At 42.0% G+C, this 24,338-nt stretch overlaps 1 protein-coding gene across 1 annotated transcript in view; it reads right to left on the bottom strand.

Moving 5' to 3' along the window:
- gfra4a (GDNF family receptor alpha 4a) overlaps nt 1-24,338 on the bottom strand; it is a 138,055-nt gene that overhangs the window by 24,321 nt on the left and 89,396 nt on the right. Inside the window, exons 2-3 of the mRNA XM_044047894.1 lie at nt 7,131-7,412; nt 4,803-4,883 (exon numbers count right to left, since the gene is read on the bottom strand). Of these exons, the coding sequence (XP_043903829.1) occupies nt 4,803-4,883; nt 7,131-7,412 (363 nt within the window). The remainder of the gene's footprint in view (nt 1-4,802; nt 4,884-7,130; nt 7,413-24,338) is intronic.

Below are 24,338 nucleotides of genomic sequence, written 5' to 3' on the forward strand. Positions count from 1 at the left end.
GGCAGGACAGTGCGCCTTTCACCTCTATAGACGTATACACGCACACAAATTTAGGAAATATGTCAGGCAAATCTCTGTGCCAGTTGTTTTCATTATGAAAGTGAAGGTGGCGGATAGAGACAGGCTGACAGGAAAACATTTTACCGGATCCCCACAGATCCAGAGAGACGGCGCAGGTGAATCACTGCCTTGAAACGTGCTCACGGCGAGCAGAAGACGACGGATTTAACTAATGGACTCAGTCTAAGTGACATGCAAATGCCCACTGCCTACAGTGACAACAGCGCTGTCTTTCGCCGGTAGACACCAGAGTACAATGCTTTGTCACAAAGCCAGATTGCGTCCATTTGTTTCCGTTCGGCGACTCTCTGGAATAAAGATGAAGGGGAGTTAATCAGGAAGTCGGAGATGTCAGGATACTGCAGGTCTGGAATAATCTCCTCTGCGGCTGCTTCCAACCACGCTGGGGTCATTTATAAGCGTCGGATATAACGGTTCGCGAGCTCTGACATGTTGAATTCAGCACTGGTCGCGTTCATTTGTCGTGGTGATTGCGGTAAAAGTGAAGGCCTACAAGACTGATATGATGTATGGCTTGGAGACAGTGGCTGGAGATGCTGAGATTATCACTGAGAGTGACCAGGACGGACAAGATTCCTCGGGTTGAACGGCTCAGAGATAAAGTAAGAGAGTCAAGGTGGAGATGGTTTGGTCACGTGCAGATGAGAGATAGTGATTATATTGGACAAAGGAGGTCGGAGATGGAGCCGCCGGGCAGGAGGGAAAAGAGGAAGACCGCAGAGAAGGTTCATGGAAGTTTTGAAGGAGGACATTTGATGTAACAGAAGAGGACAAGATGGAGGCAGATGATCCGCTGTGGTGACCCCTTCAGGGAGACGCCACAAGAAGATAATGAAGAAGAAGAAAAACAAATGAAGTCAGTGATGAATTATAAAGCGTGTTTGTTTTGGTGCGTGTTCAACAGAGACCTTTCTTAAGAACACACGCTTGACTAAAAGTCAACTGATTAATTGGCAAAAGGTGAAGCACACTGTTGTTGTTGATGCTCTTCAGAACGCGCTGAGCGGTGGCTGAGGCTTACGTCTCAGAAAACGGTCATTACTCTGTTTAAAAGGGGCGACGCTGTAAGGGGCGGGAAAACAGCCATTAATCACGTCTTTGTTGTTTTGGCAGTCGGCTTGTCGAGATGCATGGCACGGATGTCAACTCTGACCTCCGGTGGAGGAGCGGGAGTGAAATTTACGAGGCGGCGGCGGCGGCACAGTGCAGGCCCCGCACTGTCGTAATTCAAAGCCGCCTCAAACGAGTGGTGTCATTTTAATAAGCAGTTTATGTATGAGGTCACAAAAACATATGATATGTAGTGTGTTACAGGGGACGACGGCCAGATTGGAAATGTTTCGGGCGTCTCATGGAGCATTTTTACAACTGATACACAATCAAAGTCACCCACAAACCGTCGAGGCGAGTTTATGTCGCTTCCCCTAATCTGCAATCTGACTCAATTATGCACGACAAGCCCATGGAAAATGAATTGGCTCTGGAGACGAGGGTATAAATCAGGATGGGAAATGTACTTTTTCTTTTTTGCCGCAGAGAAATATGTTTCAGGGGAATTTTGGATTAATTCGTTGTCTACCGTCTTTATCCTGCACAAGAGGGACCAAACCATGGAGACAACAACCGCTTGTTCACACCTACTTTTGATTTATTTGACTTTTTAAGTTGTGTAGTTTTAGCTTGTTTTATCATACTTTATTGTACTGATTATGTTTTAGATTTACCATTTGACAATAGTGTGCTATGCAATTTGAGCACGTAGTTCTGTGTGTTATTATACTGTTCATGTAAAAGCCCAACTAGGGACAAGAGTTGCTAACTAGCAAAAGCTATAAACGCTTCAACGCTTGTATTGAAACCATGTTAACTGTATTGTCCCTATTTGAATTCCATTCTATTCTACACAATTAACCTCTGCATGTTTTTGGACTGTGGAAGGGAACCTGAGTTCCCAGAGAAAACCCACGTACACACACGGGGACGCGCCTCGTTTCTTCCACCAGGGTACTGCACCGCTATCACAGTTTACAGGACAAACTGGAGGAAAAGACATGAATATGTGTCCCGTACTGTCAGTCGATGTCCTTTTTGTAGACAAGCAGCACTGACTTGTGTGAACAGGCTAAGCAGTTGACGTAGCGTTCAGCTTGCTGCCACTGGCAAACAAAGCCATGGGCGCATGCGGGAGGAAGTCGACTATCAATTGTACAATGGGGGCCTTGAAAAGCCCCCATTATGTAAATTTCAAGGCCAATTTTATTCGCCCCGAGCCCACGCTAATTTCGGATCCTGGTACGCGCTGATATTACTGCCGCACAAACACCGCCGAGATTCACAGAGCGTTTGTAAATAGCTGGCTGAGATGTTGTGGGAAGATCCATGAAATTGAAGAAGCAGGAGAGGAGCTGTGGTGTACGCCGGCTCTGCTGAGGGGGAGTACATGTCTGCTGATGCTACAGCCTTGTTATACAGATTCTGCTTATTTCAGCTCACGTTAAGGAGACACCCATCTCCTGCTCCATAAAATCTAGGTTTCTATAAAGGGAAACATTGGACCGAGCCCAACTTGAACACAAACTGCACCTGTGAGTCTCTGTCTTACACCTCAAGCAAAGTGGCATTTTACTGTCCAGCTTCCACGCTGCTTACAGAGCAAATGGACCTGCACGGTGAAATCTGAGGAGAAAGGATTTAGAAGTAAAGGAGGATTGAATCAAAAGAAGCCAGTGATGCCGACTGCCATCAAACACCACAACAATGTGATCTGTGAGATGTGGTCAGATGCATTACTATCTTAAAGGCAGCAGACAAATGGATGTAGTCAGCGGATTAGGAAAGTGGAGCCACTGGAGGAGAACTTTGGGAATTAATGGGAATTAACTGTAAAGTTGGGGGAAGAACTGTTGTATGCTGCATTGTTGAGCTCTGGGTAAATTTTGGGCACTCTTTGCTGCATTTTTACTTCTTTCATACTGTTTTTGCACAATATCTACACATAAACAAAGACTTTAGCTGGTGTGAAATACCTCCACACAATGGACGGCGTATGTGGCATTTTTCTGTTACATAAACTGACAAAAAATGCAGTCACAGTACTGTAACACAATACTTTTTACTTTCAGTACTTGAGTAGTACATTTAAAAATAAACTACTTGCAATACTCAAGTACAAAAAATGTTAAATACTTTAATACTTCCACTTCCACCAGTGTGTTGCTTAAAGAACGTTTTGATAGGGTTAGTACTTGTACTTTTACCCAAGTCTCGGTCTCTAGTACTTTATACATCTCTGCATCCAGCAGGAGGCAGAAGAAACAGCATCGTATTTGTGCTAGCTAGCACCACGATAAGCTAGCTTCTTTAAAGAAATGGCGCTAACTAGCTTACATTTAGCATATCTGGCTTACAAGTAAGCTAGCACTACATTTTGATTTAATAGTTGCTTGGTAAACTTTAGCACCAAACATCAAATATTATATATATATATATATATATATATATATATATACATATATATATATATATGTATACATATATATATATATATACATATATATATATATATATATAATAACTCATACTATCATCAAAACTTACTTGACTTTATGTCGTTCCTTTGGCTCAAATGTGGGGCGTAAATAGTCTGTATCTGTGTTGTGGGCTATGTCCCTGTGGTGATGGAGGAATAGCATATTACACTGATTAAATCTGATTGTTTTAGCCAAGGTTTATGCTAGAACATTTCATTTAACCAACTATATTTATGTTACCAACCGTCAACTGAGTCTAGGTGAAATTGAACAAGATGAAAAAGAATGTTTCTGGTCTTTTTCTATTTATTCCCCAAACACAGCGGCCAGGCTGCTTCACATCCCCTAAAAAAGCCACTATATTTACATGTTGAAATCAAGTCCTCCCTTTGAGAGCAGCCATTATCCACTTACTTAATGTATGTGCATGAGTGGGACATTTATTATTGTACAGTGAGGCATGCACGGACGCCTTCCATACTAATCACATCAATGAAGTCATTATTTAAGTTTCGCACACTCTTCATCTGAGCTTCACTCGTCCAGAGAATAATTACTGTTCCAGAAAACAAAACACTTGACTTTCTCTCCTCTCCAGCGGATTTTCTTTTTTCTTTAAATCTCATTTGTGTGCAGCCTCTCTCCTTCCAGACATGCAGTGTTGTTTGAGTAAACAAACCAGCACCGTCTGTCTGTCTGTCTGTCCGTCTTCCATTTCCTCTCGCTCTCTCAAACCCTCTGTCTTTTTCTTCTCCCTCCATGTCATTTCTCACACTCTCTGCCCACCCGCTTTAACTTTTTTGCTGCGCTCCAGCTGCATTAAAATAAATAGGTAATTAAACCGTGCCTCGGGGGCTAACAGCAGCACATACCAGCCCTGCGGTTTGCCCACAGGCTCAGAGGGAGGACAGAACCGGAGTGTGGGCTAATGCTCATCAAACACTTTGTAAACCCACCTGCACATCCACACGTCTCCTTGCAAAATGACACCAAATAACATCTCGATTTGCTCTCTTTCACACAAACAGCGGGTTCCAAACCACTTTCCTATTCACCCACACAGCTGGTGTGAGTGGTTTCTTTGGAGGAGAAATAGATTTTTATTTTGGGGCCCGACTAAATGACTTGTCTGAGAGGAAGTGGAAGCAGCAGCAGAGAAACACTCGTAGCAACGGACGTTCTCTTAGTCACCTGCAGCGATGGAGGCCAGGCGGACGTAGTCTGAGCCGCGCTCCTCTGGTTCGTAGGGGTAGTTCTCCACCAGGCTGAGACCTGCCGACACAGAGGAGACACGTTAGTTTCAACCCAAACTTATGTTGTTCTTTTCTTCTTCCTCCTCGTCCTCTTATGGTGCTATTCCGCTACACGGTTCCAGCACGACTCTACTTTTTTTGCTTTTCCATCAGTGATAACACCTGGAACACTGACACGGAAGTACTGAACGATTCTATGAACAAATCTTTTCAATCAGCTGATTCTACTGATTCAGTTACACCGAAAACAACTGCCTTACAAGTCACGTAGAAAACAACGTCGCGACAAGTTCGTGCTCCGCCCACGTTGAGGAAGTCCTACAGTAATGGAAAAGTGACCAAAGGGAGTAGAGTCGAGCCGTGCCGAGTTGTGCCGGAACTGTATCGTGGAAAAGCGCCATTAGGGTCCTGAGATAAACAGTCAATATACAGTTGCCACAACAAATCAAACTTTTATGGAAAGAAACAGTTGTTGGGGCACGATATCATCACTCCCACCTGGTTAAACAGAAAACATCACATTTGCATGCTGCTTTCACAGGGATTATCGTATCCACCTCAAAATGAATTAAAACCAATAGAGACACATTGTAGATTAGTGGTGTTGACTATCATGGCTTAACAAAAAAAAAGGCGTTACCATGGCAACTGTTCAAACTCGGATTTTTTTTTTTTCCAAGTTGGAAATGAACTTCTTCAGGTCAAACATAAAACTGGTAATTCTGTGATCTGGAGCTTGTAAAGGCGTCAGAACATAAATAATCTAATATTTCTCTGAAAGCTGACAGGCAGCGAACGCGGTTTTCAGAGACTTAGGGGCGTCAGGGCCCCCGAGGCGGTCGCCTGTTTTTTTTGCATCACTGCTACAAGAAATAGAAGTTAAAGTCTGAGCTAAATGAGCCATAATTAAAACCACAGCACTGAAAAGGTCCTATGAGGTTAAAAAACCAACGAGCAACACTTTGAGCAGTAAAACAGTTCTGGCAATCAGCACCTCTGCATGTAGCAGTTAGTGAAGGAGCTGTTAAGAGGTCACATAATCGTCAGAGAAGGATGTGTAAATTAATAAAGGCAGCTGGTTACCACCTCAACATCGAAACTTGTACCTTAATGCTCGTTTGTTCCCGATGGCCTAGTTAAGTTTCCATATTTGAATTTATTTGTACCAAATATATCACGGCGAATTGTAGGGAGAGAAAATGGCATCCAAAAAAACCACAAACGAAAGGAATGAAATACAAGTATGTGTAGAATAGAAGTTTGAACTACTTAAGACACAATTACTCTTTTATTTCAGCTGAGTCGTGTGGATGTGGACACCTAAATTACATGTATCCCGGAGACATATTGTACCTTTTCCCAGCCACTACCTGAGAGCAGAAGTGTGAGAAAATGTAATCTTCACCCAACTTTCAGTTTAACCCTTCTATGGCCACAGCATTTGGCTGAAAATGTCCTCAGTTTCTGAAAATGTCCTCACTTTCTAAAAAAGGTCCTCACTTTCTGAAAATGTCCTCACTTTCTAAAAAAGGTCCTCACTTTCTGAAAATGACCTCACTTTCTAAAAAGGTCTTCACTTTCTGAAAATGTCCTCACTTTCTAAAAAGGTCCTCACTGAAAATGTCCTCACTTTCTAATAAATGTCCTCAGTTTCTGAAAATGTCCTCATTTTCTGAAAATGTCCTCACTTTCTAAAAAAGGTCCTCACTTTGTGAAAATGTCCTCACTTTGTGAAAATGTCTTCACTTTCTAAAAGGTCCTCAGTTTCTGAAAATGTCCTCCCTTTCTAAAAAGGTCTTCACTTTCTGAAAATGTCCTCACTCTAAAAAGGTCCTCACTTTGTGAAAATGTCCTCACTTTGTGAAAATGTCCTCACTTTGTGAAAATGTCTTCACTTTCTAAAAAAGGTCCTCAGTTTCTGAAAATGTCCTCCCTTTCTAAAAAAGGTCCTCACTTTCTGAAAATGTCCTCACTTTCTAAAAAAGGTCTTCACTTTCTGAAAATATCCTCACTTTCTAAAAAGTCCTCACTTTCTGAAAATGTCCTCATTTTCTGAAAATATCCTCATTTTCTGAAAATGTCCTCACTTTCTAAAAAAGGTCCTCACTTTCAGAAAATGTCCTAATTTTCTGAAAATGTCCTCACTTTCTAAAAAAAGGTCCTCACTTTCTGAAAATGTCCTCACTTTGGATTGGTCGTCTCGCCTGATAATCAAACATCTCCGTCACAATAAGCATCAGATTCAGAGGGTTAACCTCAGTCTCACCGTGCAGCACAGACTGGTGCAAGCTCCAGTAGATGCTCAGGCAGTTCTTCTCCTTCTTCATGCCTCGTTTACACTGGCAGCCGTGCAGCGGGGTGGACATCAGCGCGGTCATGGCGTTCTCGCACTGGTTCCGCGCCCCGGGTCCCAGTTTCACGCTGCCGTCGCCCGCCACACACTGTCTGAGCGTGCGGAGTCGCGGGCTGCAGGTGTCGTCGCTGGAGCAGGTGTCTCCGGCGCTCAGGCAGTCCCTGCCGGCCATGGAGAGAGCCACACGTGGGACTCCTGCAAGGCCAGACAGACAGAGGACACGTTAGTGGGTTAGTTGTTTGTCGAAATGCATTCATTCACAGGCAGGGTCACATGCTGGACGGGTCACCAGTCCGTCACAACCCTTCACTCTCACATTCACACCTACGTTTTTGTATGCTGGTACGTTTTCAGTTTGTTCATTTACGTAGGGTGCAAAATCGCCAAAATGGACACAATGTTCGACTTGGGCCACAACATCTTCCCACCAAGTTTCGTGAAGTTCGGTAGAACTCAATTTTGGCCCAGTCCCGAGTCCTTGAGCAACGCATGGGTTTGGGCACTATGCCAGTATCGCATTTTCGCCAGACCTGAGTTTTTATGTATGTTAACTCCCTGAAAAATGGCCGGAAAGACACAGAATAATAATAATCTGAAGGAAAACAATGGGTTATAATAGGCGGTTTCGGCTCTAATTAAAACATGTTTGTGGGGGGTGGTTTCTGTGCACCTTAGTTTTCTGTTTACACACTGAATCTGTGTGTGTATTTCTCCAAAAGCGACTGAAATACTCACTAAATAAAGATAGCTACCACAGCAGTAATGGCGGGCATAATCTTCCTTGCTAAAAATGATCTCAATCCAATTGAATTTCATAATTGTGTGACATCTTTTGCATCCGCTGTCAGAAGCGATCAGACTTGGGTCGGTGATGCGTGTCACCGAGACGTTCCAAAAATTCATTAACTCGAGGGGGCGAAGCCATATTATTCATGTATTCATACAGATGTCACATGGAATACGACTGACACCGCTGACTGGGTTTTTGATGAAACCCGGAGCAGGGCGACGGAAGGGAGAGAGATCTCGGCAATACATCCTGACGCGTTGAAAGCGACGCCGTCGTGTTCCGGCTGCCGTCGCAACAGAGCGTCATATTTATGACACAGAGGACCAGAGAAATGTTGCATCGCGTGTGCGGGAACAACGCGTCTACAGTCGTCTGGTTTTCACGCGGCACTAATCGGACGTGAGCTTTTAACACCCCCCGCACGGTGAATGCTAATCTATTCCCAGACGTCAAGGAGCCATCACATACACTTTTAAAAACATCCAGTCTAGCTTAGGATAACAAGAACGTACCATTAACACAGAAACTCTAACGGCACAATGTGACGTCGACAGACTGCCGGACACTGATTGGTCAGAGAGTGTCGTCACTGAAAGAATCAAAGCCAACAATGCTGAACTGTAGATTAAAGTTAAAAAGACTTAAAACTCCTGAAAACATGTGTTCATCTCCAACATTTAGCAAAGGAAATGTCTAAAATGTCAACATTTAACAGAGGAGTCGACAGCACTGCTGAAAGCCGGCGATCTGAACACCCAAGGTTGACCAAAGTGCTTTACAGAGATAAAGGTACAAAGTATAAAATCAATAAAAACATGAAAATAATACAGCCAGATAGTGACATCATAAAAGAGTAAAATGGTAAAAACTACATAGAAGTGTCTGGGTTGACTCTTTTTATCCTGAAGTGAAAGCCAAGGAGAGGAGGTGGCTCTTTAGAAGTTATTTAAAAAGTCCAAGGGTAAACGGTTCCGGAGCTACAAAGCTGCTACAGAATCGCAATCGCCTCGGGTTTTTAGTCTGGATTTTGGCACTAAAATCTAAGAGCAATCAGTTATTCGACCTCAGAGAGTGAAGAAGAAGAAGTTCCAAGAAGTAAGACGGTGCCAAACCATTAAGAGCTTTAAAAACCAACAATAACATTTTAAACAAATTGGAAGCCAGTAGAGGGAGGAGCCAAACGAGCGTCCAATCACAGCGCGCCACACGTTTGCAACGTCGGCTTCTTGGTACCGTAATTCCTAAACTCTCTCTCTCTCTCACAGAACTACAGTAGAGAGTCGGATTCCAGAGAAATGTCAATAACATGAAGAACAACGTGTTGTGAAAGTTTAAGTAGATTACAGAACATACTTAATACAGTCAGAGAAAGTGGAATAAGTTGCCTTTTTTTTAACTTAAAGCTACTAAAATCTTTAGTATTTAAAATATATTTACAAACTACACAAGATGATGAGGAGGTTGTGTGAGTTAAAGTTCAATATTACTTGACATGTATCTGTTACTTGTTAACTCGATGACTTTGTGATGAAATGAGGACAAAACAGTAAACGCTTATCTTCGCCACTCTAAACTGATCTTATCTTAATTGACATGACTTTAATTCATGTTACTTTATCTTACGTGACATGTTTCACGTTGCGATCTGATTTTAATCTGCACTATTCTTAACTACACGATGAAAAATGACACAAAGGAGCCTTGAATAATCCTGTCTATCTAATTCAAGTCATCTTACCTGATCTTATCTTATCTGCATAACATCATGACACGTTCACAGACGCCACGTCTGCGTCGTTTAGCGCCTGACGAGACGCCGTGTGCGGCGACATGTCTCAGCAATTAAAGCTAAATCAAATCTGATTCCATTACGGTGACTCAATCAAGCGGAATCAAGAGCAGCATCCGAATAAAGACGCATGCACGTGCGCCCCCCGAGCGGTAAAAAAAAACATACGCTGTCAGACTACGTGTGTGTGTGTGTGTGTGACTCAAAACTGCAGCTCAAAGTGCTTCTCCCCGGGTGACGGGACTTTAGGGGATGATCAGATAAAAGTGAATGTGCTACAGCATCTCTGGAATCACATTTTCATCCTCGAGCTGAAACGCGCTGCACTTGTGAGGGAGGAGGGGGGAAAGGAAGGGAGTCTGACTGTCATGTGCCCAGTGGGAGACGTCTTAACCTTTCAGGGAAGTCATCTCATCCGTCAATAAAAAGTCTGGAGCGAGCGAGAGTGAGGAGAGAAGGTTGTTGCCGTGGATGCTGGGGTTTTTTTTTCTTCTGGATATTATTGAGAGCAGGCATCTGCCACTCGAGTGAAGAGCTCACCTTCACTGATCCTGACAGGCTCCACTTAGTCTGCCGAGCCATTTATCTCCACCATAACGTCTTAGAACCTGGTACTTTCTTAATGTAAAGTAAAGCAAACGGGGCGAGCGTTTATTGTGTGATGGCGGAGAAAGTGAGCTAAGCGGCTGTTTACAAATGCCAGACATTGAAAGTGAAAGTTATCTTGGGAAAAAAGGGGCAGAAAAACCCACTCATTGAACTCTTTTTGGACAATTCTTACATAAATCCAGGCGGAACTGAATAGTTATCATGAGTTATAATTGGGTTAAACTGGTTTACGTGTTAATCGAAGTTCAGCATCACCACACTTAAGTGTTTCACTTCAAATATGAAAGCGCAAAATCAATACTAGGACACTTTTGTGATTTTACTGCCCTCCAATGTTGGAAAAAATTGTAAATCTGTTGGTTTCATTCATTTAAAAGTTAATTTATTTTCAAAAAGAATGAAAAGGAGCAGAAAGAAGAACAAATCTCATAATATCGGCCTCTCTTTTACCGCGTGTCACTGCACAATACACAGAAAGAGATGAAAAACAAAAAACTATATATGGTAATATGAACAAAATAAGGTTAAATTGCGTCATATTTGTTCAAATAAGTAAATATAAATGACCTTTTGTTTAATAGGGTTATCAATAATTATCAATAATAGTCAAGCACCGGTGCCATGGTGGTGCCCAGGGCCCCATAAAGGCTTGTGCCGGCCCTGCCTTATGTCAGATTTCTGCTTTTGCTTTGAGCAAAACAAACAAACAAAATGAATCATCTCACCCTGTGGTAGCTCCTTTTTACTTTGTTTACGAAAAACAACATTTAACCGTGTTTTTGAGTCACTTTCCTTCGTCTGTGTCTTCTGTGGAACTGCAGGTGGGAACAGATAAGTGTGTGTGTGTGTGTGCTGATACGAAAGGTGGAGCAGAGTGGAACTTAAAAGCCTGGTCTCGGCTCTTCCCCTCGGCCTCGAGGCAAAGAGAAAGCCGTCGGTGAGCGGAGCCGAGCAGCTGCAGTGTAAATCTTATTAAAATGTAACTAATCCACTGTGGATGGAGGGGTTTTGATATTTGTCGGAGAAATTAGGCGGCACTCCAGATCGTGAGAGATAACTGTTTGCCTGGAAACAGAGCGGCGGCGCATCAACAGTTCAAAGAGAGACAGTCGAAACCAATTAGGAGAAATCAGTTGCCTTGTCATTCAAATTCGTTCCATCCTATACACCCCCCGGTTTTCCCCACCGAGGTAAATAATCTATTTCTCTCTCTCTCACTCGCTTGTTTTTTTTTTCCTCCCCTCTTTGTTTTCGTTCCTCTGATTTCCTGTCTGCTCCTGTCATCCTTTCCCTCTCATCTCTGTCACTGTTTGCCTTCCTTTTCCTCCCTCACTCTCTCACAAACACACTTGACACGCTTCAAAGAGCTGGTTCTGAAATTAAAGACGCTGTTTCCAGAAGAAAAAGAAGGGAGGAAGAAGAGGAGGAGGAGGAGGGTTTTTGGGCTTGTTTTTCGAGACAAGAACCAAATTAACTTTTCAGTCCTGCGACATTCGGCGTTTTCTGCTTCAATTCTCGCCGCTAAACGCAAAACAAAACCGGGGACAAAATTTGCAGCACATATAACAAAGTGTGTGCAGGAGCGTTCAAATTAGCATTAAATCACTGCTTTGTTGACGGCTCGGGGATCTGACTTGAAAGCAGTCACAGTTGTGCAGATTTACTGTCGTCAGGCAGAGATGAAGAAAACAGAAGAGGATGCGTTTATATCTGCTGAATAATGTACTTAAAGTCAGGAAAGCCCGATACACCCATAGACCATCAGCCTAAAACCCTGGACAAAGTGAAAACGACACATTTTTGGCCTCACTTTCGCCGCCACAACTTCAAGCACTGGCAAAATGTATTTACCGGTTCATTTATTTTTAAAATGTCAACAAATGTTGAGGCGCAGTGATGGCGACGGAAAACCACCTCCACATTTTCTCCACCCCGCCCCTTAAAATCCAAACTTCTCTGCAGCCACCGGGCATCGATTTAGGGTTTTAACTCTCCTTTAATTTGACTTTTGTAGGCAACACAATTAAAACAACAAAATAATAACAATTCAGTGCTTCAGAGGGTGTTAAGGAAGTGTTTTAATCTACCTTTTTTTTTTAACTTTAAAGAGTGAAGAACTCATTTTTCACACAAGTACTGAAAAGTATTTAGCCGGTAGGAAAAACTCGGGGGGTGATACCCGCTGCAGTATGTCCGGTTAGAACATAATATTGTCCATTTGAGCAATACGCAGACCAACTTGTCCTTTAACGTGTTTACCTTGAATGTGTGCGGTTTCTGCAAATTCAAATACAAACAGAAAATAAACTAAATATTACATGCAGACGTCTCTTCTGTGCTATGCAAATTAGCTGAGGTCATAATTTGAATAAAGTTCAAAATACTACAGTTAGCGTCATTCTTAACACACATAAACAACCTATGATCACTAATAAGTCTTCACATTAAGACACTTACTTAATTCAGAGGGAGAACTTGAACAAAATCCTGTTTTCTTTCCATCAAATAGAGGCATGGGTCCTGGATTTAGGTTGCCACAAACATGCCTGATTAAAACTAAACAGTATTAATGAACTCGTCACAAGGGGGCGCTAAAATTGCACAAATAGGAACAGCCTGGCCTTTTTAACATGTACTTTTATGTCAATTTATGTCAATATTTGAGTTCTTTTGCATCTCTGTTGACAACCACAGTCTTATCTGTACATAATCAGGTCCATGCGCCAAATTTGAGATTATTTCCTCCAGACAATCTTGAGATTGGAGGTCTATCAATATGTTTTAGTCTGTGTCTATGCTAAATTCTCTCCATCTGTTCTCAACAGTGACTTGTGCTCTGTAAACTCATGTCTGAAGAAAACCGAGCCTCGTAAATAAAAGAGGAACAACTCGCTTTACAGTGATTTTTATGAAACACAATCACTTCGGTCCACGCAGCAATCCTTCGACTCAGAGTTCCAGCTGACTTCACAAAACATCGACTGAACTAACCAAGATGTTATTTGTGAAGTCGATCCATTGTGTTTGGTTTCTGCGTCCCTGATCGGTTCATTACGTCTCTCCGGCTGTCTGTTACCAAACCATATATGCGTGAATCCCATTAAATATAAGAAGCTATTGGACAGTTTGTCAAATGTTCGCCCGAGTCACAGGGGGACTGTGCGTTTGTGACTGTATATAGCAGGTCCTTATTAGCTAACTGCGCCTCCCAAAACACTTTTTAACCAAGATGACTCACTGTGTCTGCCGGGGTTTCTCATGCACTGCTGCTGTCTGGGTTTTCACAGCCACTAATAACACCCTCACTGTTCCCCGGCAGCAGAACACACACACACACACACTCACTCACAAAAAACCCCAACATTCGTCTCATAAAGGCAAAACAAAAAAACACACAAGTTATTGTTCAAAAAGAAACAATCGCTTATAAATCCACTCGTGCACACAATCGCACAGACAAAAAAAGAAAACTCCTCAGACAAATTACCATAAATTCTCTTTTCAGCGAGACTTCTCTGGACAATTACTGGTCCTGCAAATGTGCTGCGACGGGTCCTTTCGCTCTGTCTCATTGATTCAGCAAAACATGATGAAATTTGGAGGGGAACCAAGAGACCACTCGGGCCTTGATGCAGAATGCTAATTTCTTTCCCGGATTCCTCGGTGACTAATCCATCCCAGAGAAAGTCAATATCATCCCGCAGCTGTTTCCAGAGCAACACAGCGACACCACTTCTTCTTGTGAATGAGAGGGTGTGTTTGAGGCCTCAAAAATGTTTTTACTATTAAAAAAAAACCAAAACATTGTGCTGTGTGTATCCAGAGACATAAGATTTGAATTTCTCCAAGGCTACAGGAGGTTAGTAAGCAAATATTGGTCAATACCAACAAAACTGACGGCAACAACAACTAAAAACATGTCGCTTACTCCAACTCTAACAATTACAATTAGAATTTTTGAACCTAACTCATTCATTAATTCAAGTAGAAATGTGACCAATTGCATCTCCGCAGTGGATAGTTTGTCTTTATGCAGAGGACTTAGACTTGTTTAGTGACGTGACATACATTGTTGACATACAGTAAACGTCACCACAGTTAAAGTGGATAATCAAATTACAGATAACTGACTTTAAACCGGGAGGTCTGGTTAATTCATAAAACCATCACGTGGAAATTGTCTATTTGTTGGTTTATTTGTGAGCAGGAATTTACATAGAAATCATTTTCCACCAATCTTGATGGCTTTGGGAAGATAAAAGCACATGCTGGATTTAATATAATTAAACTTTAATGGGCTGTTGTTGCTCAATTTGTGCAGTTGTACAACACAAACATGTGTAGGATTGCTCAGCCTTTACTCTCTACTGAGTGCCATTCTAATGTAATGCTTTATCTTTACCCGTCATCTCTTTATTTTCTTCCCTTCACCTATTATTACACTTCCTGTCTGTTTTCTAGCTTTTCCGTTTCAGCTGATTTGAACGACTGAAAATCCCAGACAGCGAGACATGAGTCAGCGAAAGGGAACTGTACACTGTGCTTTACTTTTGATGGATTAGTCATTTATGCTGACAACTTGTTCACTCTCACAGGGAAAATTTGAATGGTGACCTTTTCTTTGCATTTGAATATTGCAATTTTTATGTCACAGCTAGTTTTTCTTCAGTAAAGGGACGTGAGCACTTCTTTGAGCATTTCCCTTTCGCTGCACATTTGTGTGTATTAGGATGCCAAAACAAAATTATCCTCAATGAAGATATAGGTTTGACTTCCTCCTTTTATGCACAAGCACTCGAGAGTTTCAAAACATCTTGTCAAAATAAATCAGCGTTGACTGTCATGAAAGCTTTTCTGCGATAAATTGAGCTTTGTGCTAAATGAAAGGTGAACTGACTGATATTTCAATACAGAACCAACATATCCCAGATACAGGCACTGCCATCTGTGGCGATGTAACCAGAGTCTGCATAGAAGTAAACATGTAGATGCTAAACAAACACCCCAACTCAACCAATAGCAATAAGCAGCAGCTAGCTCTTTAGCCTCTTAGCAGCACACCAAACTACTGCACTCAGTAAAACTCAGTTAGCTGTAAAACAAGCCTTTGTGTTAGCTCAACATCCCATGTAACTACTACCTCTTTAGCCTGCTAGTAGCACAGCTTTACACCAAACTACTACACTCACTCAAGCTAGCGACATTAGCGACTGTGCTGGTTGCAAAAAGAACTCGGTGTGAAAAAATAAACAGAGTAAACACGACCCAATTCGAAGGCAACATTAGCTCCAATTAAAATTTACATCTATCTGCTCAATATGAAGCTGAAGCAAGCAACTGGTTAGCTTAGATTAGCTGGCGAAAAAAGGCAGGGAATAGCTAACCCACCTTGATCGTTTAACATTAAAGTAGATATTATTGGTTTTGTATGTTTTATGGGACAGCTTTTAACTCAATATTGTTGAGCATGTGTTAATTAGTTAGCTAAGAAGGCATTGGTAGATAACTAGCTGCTCACTGGGGCTAGCTGTGAAGTGTTTGCGTGAAATGAGGAGAAAGAAAGGGACAGACATGAATGAAAAAGGACTGCAAGACATTCTCAAAGCCAAGTCACTATAGAAGCATTTGTGTTTTAATCTACTCCTGGCAAAAAACACTACATTAGCAGAGATCTGTCCATGTCAAAGTGTGTGCAGTTAGCTCTTCACATTAATCCTCACTTCACTGTATTTAAGAGCTAAGCTAATTGGCTGCCAGCTGCAGAATTTTAGAGATATCTTATTAATTAGGACAGCTAAATGTGGACCACCTCCTGTAGTGTAATATTTTGTGTTTTCACCTATTTCACGCAAAACAAAACTGCATTAGCAAATACCTGATGATCTGGTCGAGTGGTTTTAGGCCAACAAAATAATTCTCAATGGCTGTTGAGATCTGGCCGTGTTTACCATCCCTCTCCATCATTTTAAATGTCAAATAAAAACATCAATGCCAACAACAATCAAACTGCAGATTTATGTATTACAATTAATAGATTGACTAATTCATAACTGAATTGTCAGACAGTTAAGTCTGAAATTTGACTTGCATACCAGCTGATAACAAAGTCAGAACAATTACGATAAACATCACAATCACATAAAACAAAGTAGAGTTTACAGTATAATTCAGCTCCATGTTTAATTTCAGGATTAACTGATGCACAAAAGGATGCTTCATTCTGATCTAATCTAATCGTGGAACCATATACTAAGGCTGGCTATTATCAGCCAGCCTTACTTACTGAGATAGACTGATTCACTGAGTTCCTCTAAAGGTTGGCCTCAACATTTCTGAACAGATTTGTAATTGTTGAAACACCATTAGCATAAGGGAGATCCACCTGGTCCCGATCAAGTTGTCTCTGCTAAAACATGGTCCCAGAGCCAATTAGTGGGTTTAGCTGACAAAACACTGAACCACATGTACCCCGCCAGCTGCACCCTGTCGTACCATGCCAAGAGGCAAGAGGAAGGGCGTCGTACAAGATGACAATGATCCTGACCATAGAACAACAGGTTGTCAACACGACACCCTATTATTCCTGTCTTCAGTTGTATTAATGTGCCGCCTAGGCTGACGGAGCAGAACAGGTGTTCACATCTATTATTTGTCTCTGGTGAGATGGACTGGGACAGAAAAGAGGCTTAATAACTGCTGTAGGCACAGAAAATACATTCCATATCGTTGGTTTGTTTGTAAAACGCTCTGTTGGGAGGCGACAGACGCGGGTGGGGATGTTTGGTTGAATTTTCTCTCAGCCACTAAATCCAGAGACTTGATAAAAGTGACCAAATGTCAGTTCAGATGTAACTGCTGCCAATTTTCCCAGTTAGAGAACAGTCCGGGGAAACAAAGCTATTTGTTTGATCTGTTGTCTGGGTGTTGTCATTCTGACCTTTAAATCCTGAGCACAGTGGATTTGACACTTGCGGCCATTATTGCTGATTGGCTGTAATGTCTAGAGATATTGGACGTAACCCCTTCTTCTCAGTAAAGGCCCGGGGACGAGGGTAAGCTTAAAAGAAAAATACTTAAAACACAAGACAGGGACTGAAAGGAAACACTGCTGGCATTTTACTTGAACTTATTTCAGTCTCAGAAAGAGTCAAAGACGAGTGCAGAGTCAACCTTTGCACCCAGCCATCTGCCTCGCTGTGGGTTGGGGTGGCAGCGGGAGTGAAGTGAGCCACCCACCCATCCTCTAATTTTCCTTATGGGATTCTAAAGTACTGGATTCCCTGCTGGGAGATGTAATTACACCAGTGGGTTGTGGGTCTGCCCAGTGATCTCCTCCTATGCCTCCTCTTTGGAACACTGCTAAAAGGAGGAGGCCCCTAGGGACATTTTTTTTACCCAAGCATTTGAATCACCGCAAATGGCTTCTTTCAATGTGATGGAACAGCAGGTCAACGCTCGATTGTCTCATTTAGTCACATAAAGACAGGCCGAACCACAAAGCAGAGAAATCTCATCTCCCTGATCTTGCTCTTAGGACAACGCTTCTTAAATAGTTGAGACTTCTGCTTTCAAACTCAGTGCTCTTTCGCGCTATCACATCACGATAGATAACCTATTGCGAGACTTTAATGGGACGGCGATAAGAGAAGAGGGCAGTAATGCAACATTACTGATGCCAAGTGCCGTAAAACACCAAAGAAGAAGCAGTAGCGGAAAGATATAATTTGCCCCCAACCATAACTCAACCAGTCAGACGTGTGCTTGGCTGAAAATCACCCCTGAATGGCTAATTCGAGACTAAAGAGACTAAAAGATAACAACCTCTGCAGATAAAACAGATACCATTGTCCCTATGTCATTAGTCTGGCTGATGAAATCACCCCTTGGTTTTTGCAGTTTGTCCAGAACATCTTGGAAACCATATTTTGGATGAGAGGTTGGAGCTCGGGAAGAACAGTGGTGTGGAACTAACGGTGGGCAGGAGGAACAACAGGTTGCAGTGTGAGACACCCACTGTCAATCAAACGTCAGCCTCGTTCTAAAGCACGCACCACTTCATCGTCGATTTGACTCGAAATGGGACAAGGTGGATGCCATCGTGTGTTGAAGAACTACGATTGAGAGACTCCAGAGGGAAACGTTGACATTAAAAATCCAATCAGAAGTAGGATCACTTTGTCGGACACTAACGGCCCATTCACAAATGTAATTTTCTTGCAACCAGACACAAATTTGTGCAAGTAAACATGACGACGTTGGAGCCAAATGCTATCGAGTGCCGCAAGTTCCAAAAGTTATAAGAAACCCTCAGGCCTCAGCCGTCCATTCATGTCTTGATCGCTTTTTAACTTAAATTGAATTACCAACAACATGCGACATGTAGTGGTGCAATTCCTTTGATAAATGTATCTGCCCACCTGATCATCAAAATTTGACTTCTACTAAATATGAAGCTCAAAATCCCAGGACCTTGGCTTGGATCTTTCAGAGGAAGGTAGATTAGTGTGAATCCCTGTGACCTGGCACAAAACGTCCACTTCCTGTGGCCCACCAATCACCCACCTTCCAATAAACCGCATGTGCAGGTCAACGGTTCACGCTCATGTGGAAAATATCTTGAAAATCACGCCTCGTCTTTGGTCACTACCCAGGTTTCCGGGAAATCTGAGGTGTCGCGTGAACTTCGGCCTCTCTGTGACGTCCTGCTGCACTGACCTGGCCTGACCTGCACTGACCTCTGCCCACACGCAGCTTCACCACCAGCTTCTCCAGTTTTCACACACAAACACAGGAGGAAGTTATCTGGGACACCAGCGCCACAACGTTTGTCTACATGAAAACAAACAGATGTTTCTTCACAATGAATCTGGCTCACCAGGCTAAAAATACAGAATGTGCAGAGTAATCCATACGCAGAGGTTTGAATGCACAGCCTGCTGGTGTTGTTTTCCTTCTCCTCGCTCCCCAACTGCTGCGATTGCTCCTACTGACTTTGCCACATTTTCACTGTGTTACATTGCTGTTTTCTGTCACGGCGTTCTGCCACATTCCTCTAATGATCTTTTTTATTCCGGCGCATTCTTCTTTCCTCACTGCCTGCCGAAGACAAAGGGCTATAAAGTCTGAAGTGAGCGCCGAAGGAAGCTTTATGAAAAATTTAAGCATTTAATCTCCATATTTCTCACTCGCTCTCTTTAAATACACATGCTACAATAGCTTCACACACACACAGACACACAATCCGATTGTAACACACACTATGTGGGTATTGTGTATCAATACAAAGCACACACACACATGCAGTTTTCATTTCTCATGTACAGATGCAGTCTTATTTGACTCTCTTGCTGCACACGCGTAAAGTATAAAGAATCTTCAGGGTAAAAACTTAATTTCGGGGTTGGGATTAGAATTAGGTTTGGGTTGCGATTCAGTTCAGGGTTAGAATAAGGCAGTTCATGTTAGGGTGAGGGGTTAGTGAATGAATTGTGTGCATAAGTGTCCTCAATGTACAAGAATCATCTTATAATCACAGGGTCACAAATGCCCAACCAGTCCATCGCGGACTAATTCTCAGTCAATTGCGAGATGTAGCCTTGACAATGGTAAATTAAACTCTTTGGTCATATGTTTCTCTTTTTCTCTCTCCATGCCCCCCCCTCTCCATCATGGCTGTCAGGTAGAGTTTAGAATCTCTGCCCGAGCCACATCTGTGTGCTCAAGGTCTGGACGGACAACCTTTAAAAGTCACCGCTGTTGCTGCTCAGCTGGTGATGCATTCAATGACGCTCGTAAAATCCGCTCACTCTCAGTCTCGTCTCTGGCTTTCTTTCACAAACGTACAATATTGGTTATAACGGCCCACTTATTAAAAAAGTCGGGTTTAAAATCGGGCTCAGGCTCATAATTACAGTTCATCGGGTCGGGCCCAATCCATACTTTACATTGTGCCAGATCCACAGTGACAGAGACTGAGACCTGAGACTTGCAAGCAGCTCCTACTACCATGACTACAAAAAACTAGCAATGTTGCCATGTTTCAGCAACTCACAAAATACTTTTTTCAAATATATCTGGATGTGTCGGTTTCTTGCGTACATTGTAATTACGTCATTGAAGGCTACGTGAACCAGTAGCTCTCCATAGACTAGAAACCTTTAAAGTAGATCTTGATTTAAAAGAAAAGGTTGGGCATCCCTGATCTGGGCTAACACAACTGTTATTGAGGTTTGCAGCTACTCAGTGCGTTCAGACATGAAGACATTGAGAAGACAACCTGCAGAACTTCAAACTGAGCATCAAAATGAGGGGGAAAAGGGATGACTTTGAACATGACATGGATGTTGCGTAGTGGAGTATTTCAGGAAACTGCTGATCTACTCAGGGTTTTCCACACACAACCGTCTGTATTGTTTACAGAGAACACACCGGGAAAAAAAAGAAGTGAGAAAATATCCACCGAGCAGCAGTTCTCAGGGAGAAAATGTCTGGTCGATGTCAGAGGTCAGAGGTCAGAGGTGGATGTGCAGACTGGCTCAACATGATAGAAAGGCAACAGAAACGCAAATCACCATTTCTTACAAGGAAGGGAAGACCATCTCTGAATACACAACACAATCAAACTTTTATCGTTTTTTCCGCCGTACCTATTAAATTGACTATGGGAGCAGATAAGTCTTAAATAGACATAAGGGATCTATTAGAAAATTATCGAGAGTTCTGATATATATATATATATATATATATTATATTATATTCTGCTATTGTAATTGCATATTTGCAGAGTTCACACACACACACACATGGAAGGAAAGAGCTGACCAGAACTTCCGTCAGTGACTCACAAAAGTCGTCAATAACTGAAAAAAAAAATATTGGGCTGAAAATGATAAACGGCGTAAACTGTTCCATTGACTGAATCTAAAAATAAAAATCCCGGCGGCTCTGCCAGCGACGCTTCACAACAAATGTAACAACAGAGCGTGTGAAGTGACGTGTTCGGCGTCACCAGTTCTTTTCTGAAAATAACTACTTTGACAATTCATCACAAAGTCTCATTCAGCTTCTTTAACGGGCATTAATGGCGGCAAATTGAATATCTTTCATTTTCTGACATATGCTTAGACGTAAATGTCAAAGCAAAGACATCTGGGGGAACTGTAAATGTCATTTTTTTCCACTTTTGTGAGACATTTTATGAACTTAATGGACTTGTTGATTGATTAGTTAATTAAGAAAATAACAGGCAGATAAGGTGACGAACGTGGGCGTTGTTCTTGCGGCCTTAAACTACATTTTAGTTTCTGAAAGAAAACAAAAAAAATCTCTCTTTTTTTCCACCAGAAATCAGTCAATGAATAGAACGTCAATAAAAACATCGCTGCGTGAATGACAATGTGACACATGGCCAATGGGATAAACAGTGTATTGATTATTTGGTATTGACGTGCACTAACAGGTCACTCACAGCTGGTCTCAGTCTGGGCTCTGTCCATGGTGCTGAATCGGCCTCTTTTTCTCCAGCAAAGGCTTTAGAGTTTTTGTAATTCAATTGCTAATTCAACAACTTTACAAGAGACCCGTCTTATAACACAGTGCATCATTACTCAGCCCGGTTTTTTTAATATTTCTTTTACACACTTGCACAGCATCTACGAGTCCGAATTGAATTCAATCCTGTAAATGAACGAACGTTAATATCAGCTAATTACAGTAAATATGACACTTGATCATTCCATTCAGTCACACAGTAACGCGCAGATTTATTCATTTTCTGACAGGTGAAATTAATCTAAGTAATTATCTTTATTAATGTATTTACATAACTTTAGTTTGAGCCTCCTAATCTACACACAGCACTAGGTAGTTAGGTACAATGGTAGGTAGGTAGGTAGGTGGGAAGGTAAAGAGCAAAAGTCGTGTGTTTCCTCAGCTTTTTTTTAGTGTTTCTTTTTCGGGGTCATCTGTGACCTAACATGGTTTTACAGAATTTTAAATCTAGTTCTTTTTAGTGTTTCTTTTCCATTTTAGCCTTTTTATACACACATTTGAATGTGATTGTTGTTTATATTGATGTGCGTGTGTGGTTGTGAGGTCATCAGTGAGCTAACATGGTTTTCCAGGATCTTAAAATTGACCCGACTGTGTTTACTGGACTGCGTTGCCGTGACGGCCCCGTGTTAGACTTCTTGGTCTCTGTTGTCAGGTGTTTGTCGGCCTCTTGTTGTTACACGTTGGCCCGGGACGCGAGGGAACGGGACGAGGACATGTCGATGACCAGCCTCTGCTGCGAATGCACTGTCTACCGTCCAATTCGAGTCTTTTACTCCAACAAGTAAATAACAAGTAAAACTAACCTTGAAATGGACTCAGTGGTTCAGTGACGTGTTTTTTCGTCATTTTTCTTGTTTCTTGCTCTACATTAATAGCTGGATGCATGCTAATTAATGGCGTCATTTTGAAAAAGATTTAAAAAAAAGTAACAAGACTTTGATGTTAGCGCTCGGCAGAACTCTGCGGTCACTTACTCGTCAGGAAATGACCCGTGCAGAGCGAAGAGGTGAGCTGATGCTCCGTTATAGACGGCAGCGGATTAGAAGACGCACCGCTGGCTCTTCTGCGTCCGCTCCTTATCTAAGCTGGGAGAGCGTTTATGCTCCATGAGATAATACGTATTGACAGATCCTCTCTCTCTGACTCTCACTCTCACCCTTTCATCATTCTGCATGAGCAGATTATGGTTTTTGAATCTTCTGGCTGCTGCTGCTGCTGCTGCAGCCGAGTTCTGTACAAAGACCGACTCTGAAATTTAAGTCTTTTGTTTGACTCTGTTCTTTTTTTTTTGCCAAAAACCTTCAATATTTGACGTTAAACTCTTCTCTTGAAATACAACTAACACATATTATTCAGTCTTGCTTTAATCCATTTAAGGTACCATGTGAAAGTTTTATTGATGAGGTTGTGCTTGAATAAAATCAATCTTAAATTATTTTGTTATGCTGCTTTTTAAGTAAAATATTCGTACAATCTCAGATCATTTGTTAAATTCTCTTCAAAGAATCTTCCTTAACCTGTAGATTTTACATTAAAAATCGTGTAATTATGTTTCTGTATTGCGTTACCCTTACCCGTTTAAGACTGCAATCTTTTGATTCATTTTTACTCTTATTTATTTTAACACTTTTAATCGTCATTTCTTTCTTCATTTAAATTAGTCTGATTGGACTGAATTGTAATCTTTAACTTTGTGTTGATTTCTGTTTCTCAAGTGGGCCGGACCAGGTAAAATAATAGAATAATAACCGATAAACAACAAGAACTCTGAACTTGTTTTCTATCTTTTCACAAAACATGATATTTCTTGAGAAAAATAAGTGAAATTTCAACAACATTATGCCTCAATTTACCATTTATACACGTACATATCACAGATTGTAATCACCAGTTCTGGCCCACGGGCCACATGTTTGACACGTTCCTGAGCAACACCTTAAACCCCGCCTCTGTGTCTGAAAAGCGCTCAACAAACAAATAACACTTCCTTGCCTCGTGTGTCATTATTTCCATTTCGCCATATTATTTCACACAGCGTTAACATTTAAATTGCCTCGCACCTTTGCCTCAAACCCCCGGTAAAGCCCTTTGTAATCTTGTTTTGAAAAGTGCTACACAGACAGGGTTCGTTATTGTGTTGCCGTTCACGGCAGTGGAGGGGATTTTGTGTTAACGCGTCACGCGGAGGAGAGCGCTAACGCCCGAGGCGTCTTTTTAATGAGGAACAGTGACAGAGTGACGGGGGCCGAGCTGATCTGATACAGTCCAGACCCGAGTCAGTGGTCAGCGGTCAGCCTTGCACTGCTGTGTGTGTACGCACACGCCCCCCACACACACACACACACACAAATGTTACACAAAACCTGCAGAGACAGATGAA

The sequence above is a fragment of the Solea senegalensis genome, linkage group LG16, assembly GCF_019176455.1.
Source record: "Solea senegalensis isolate Sse05_10M linkage group LG16, IFAPA_SoseM_1, whole genome shotgun sequence".
In the NCBI taxonomy this organism is placed as follows: domain Eukaryota; kingdom Metazoa; phylum Chordata; class Actinopteri; order Pleuronectiformes; family Soleidae; genus Solea; species Solea senegalensis.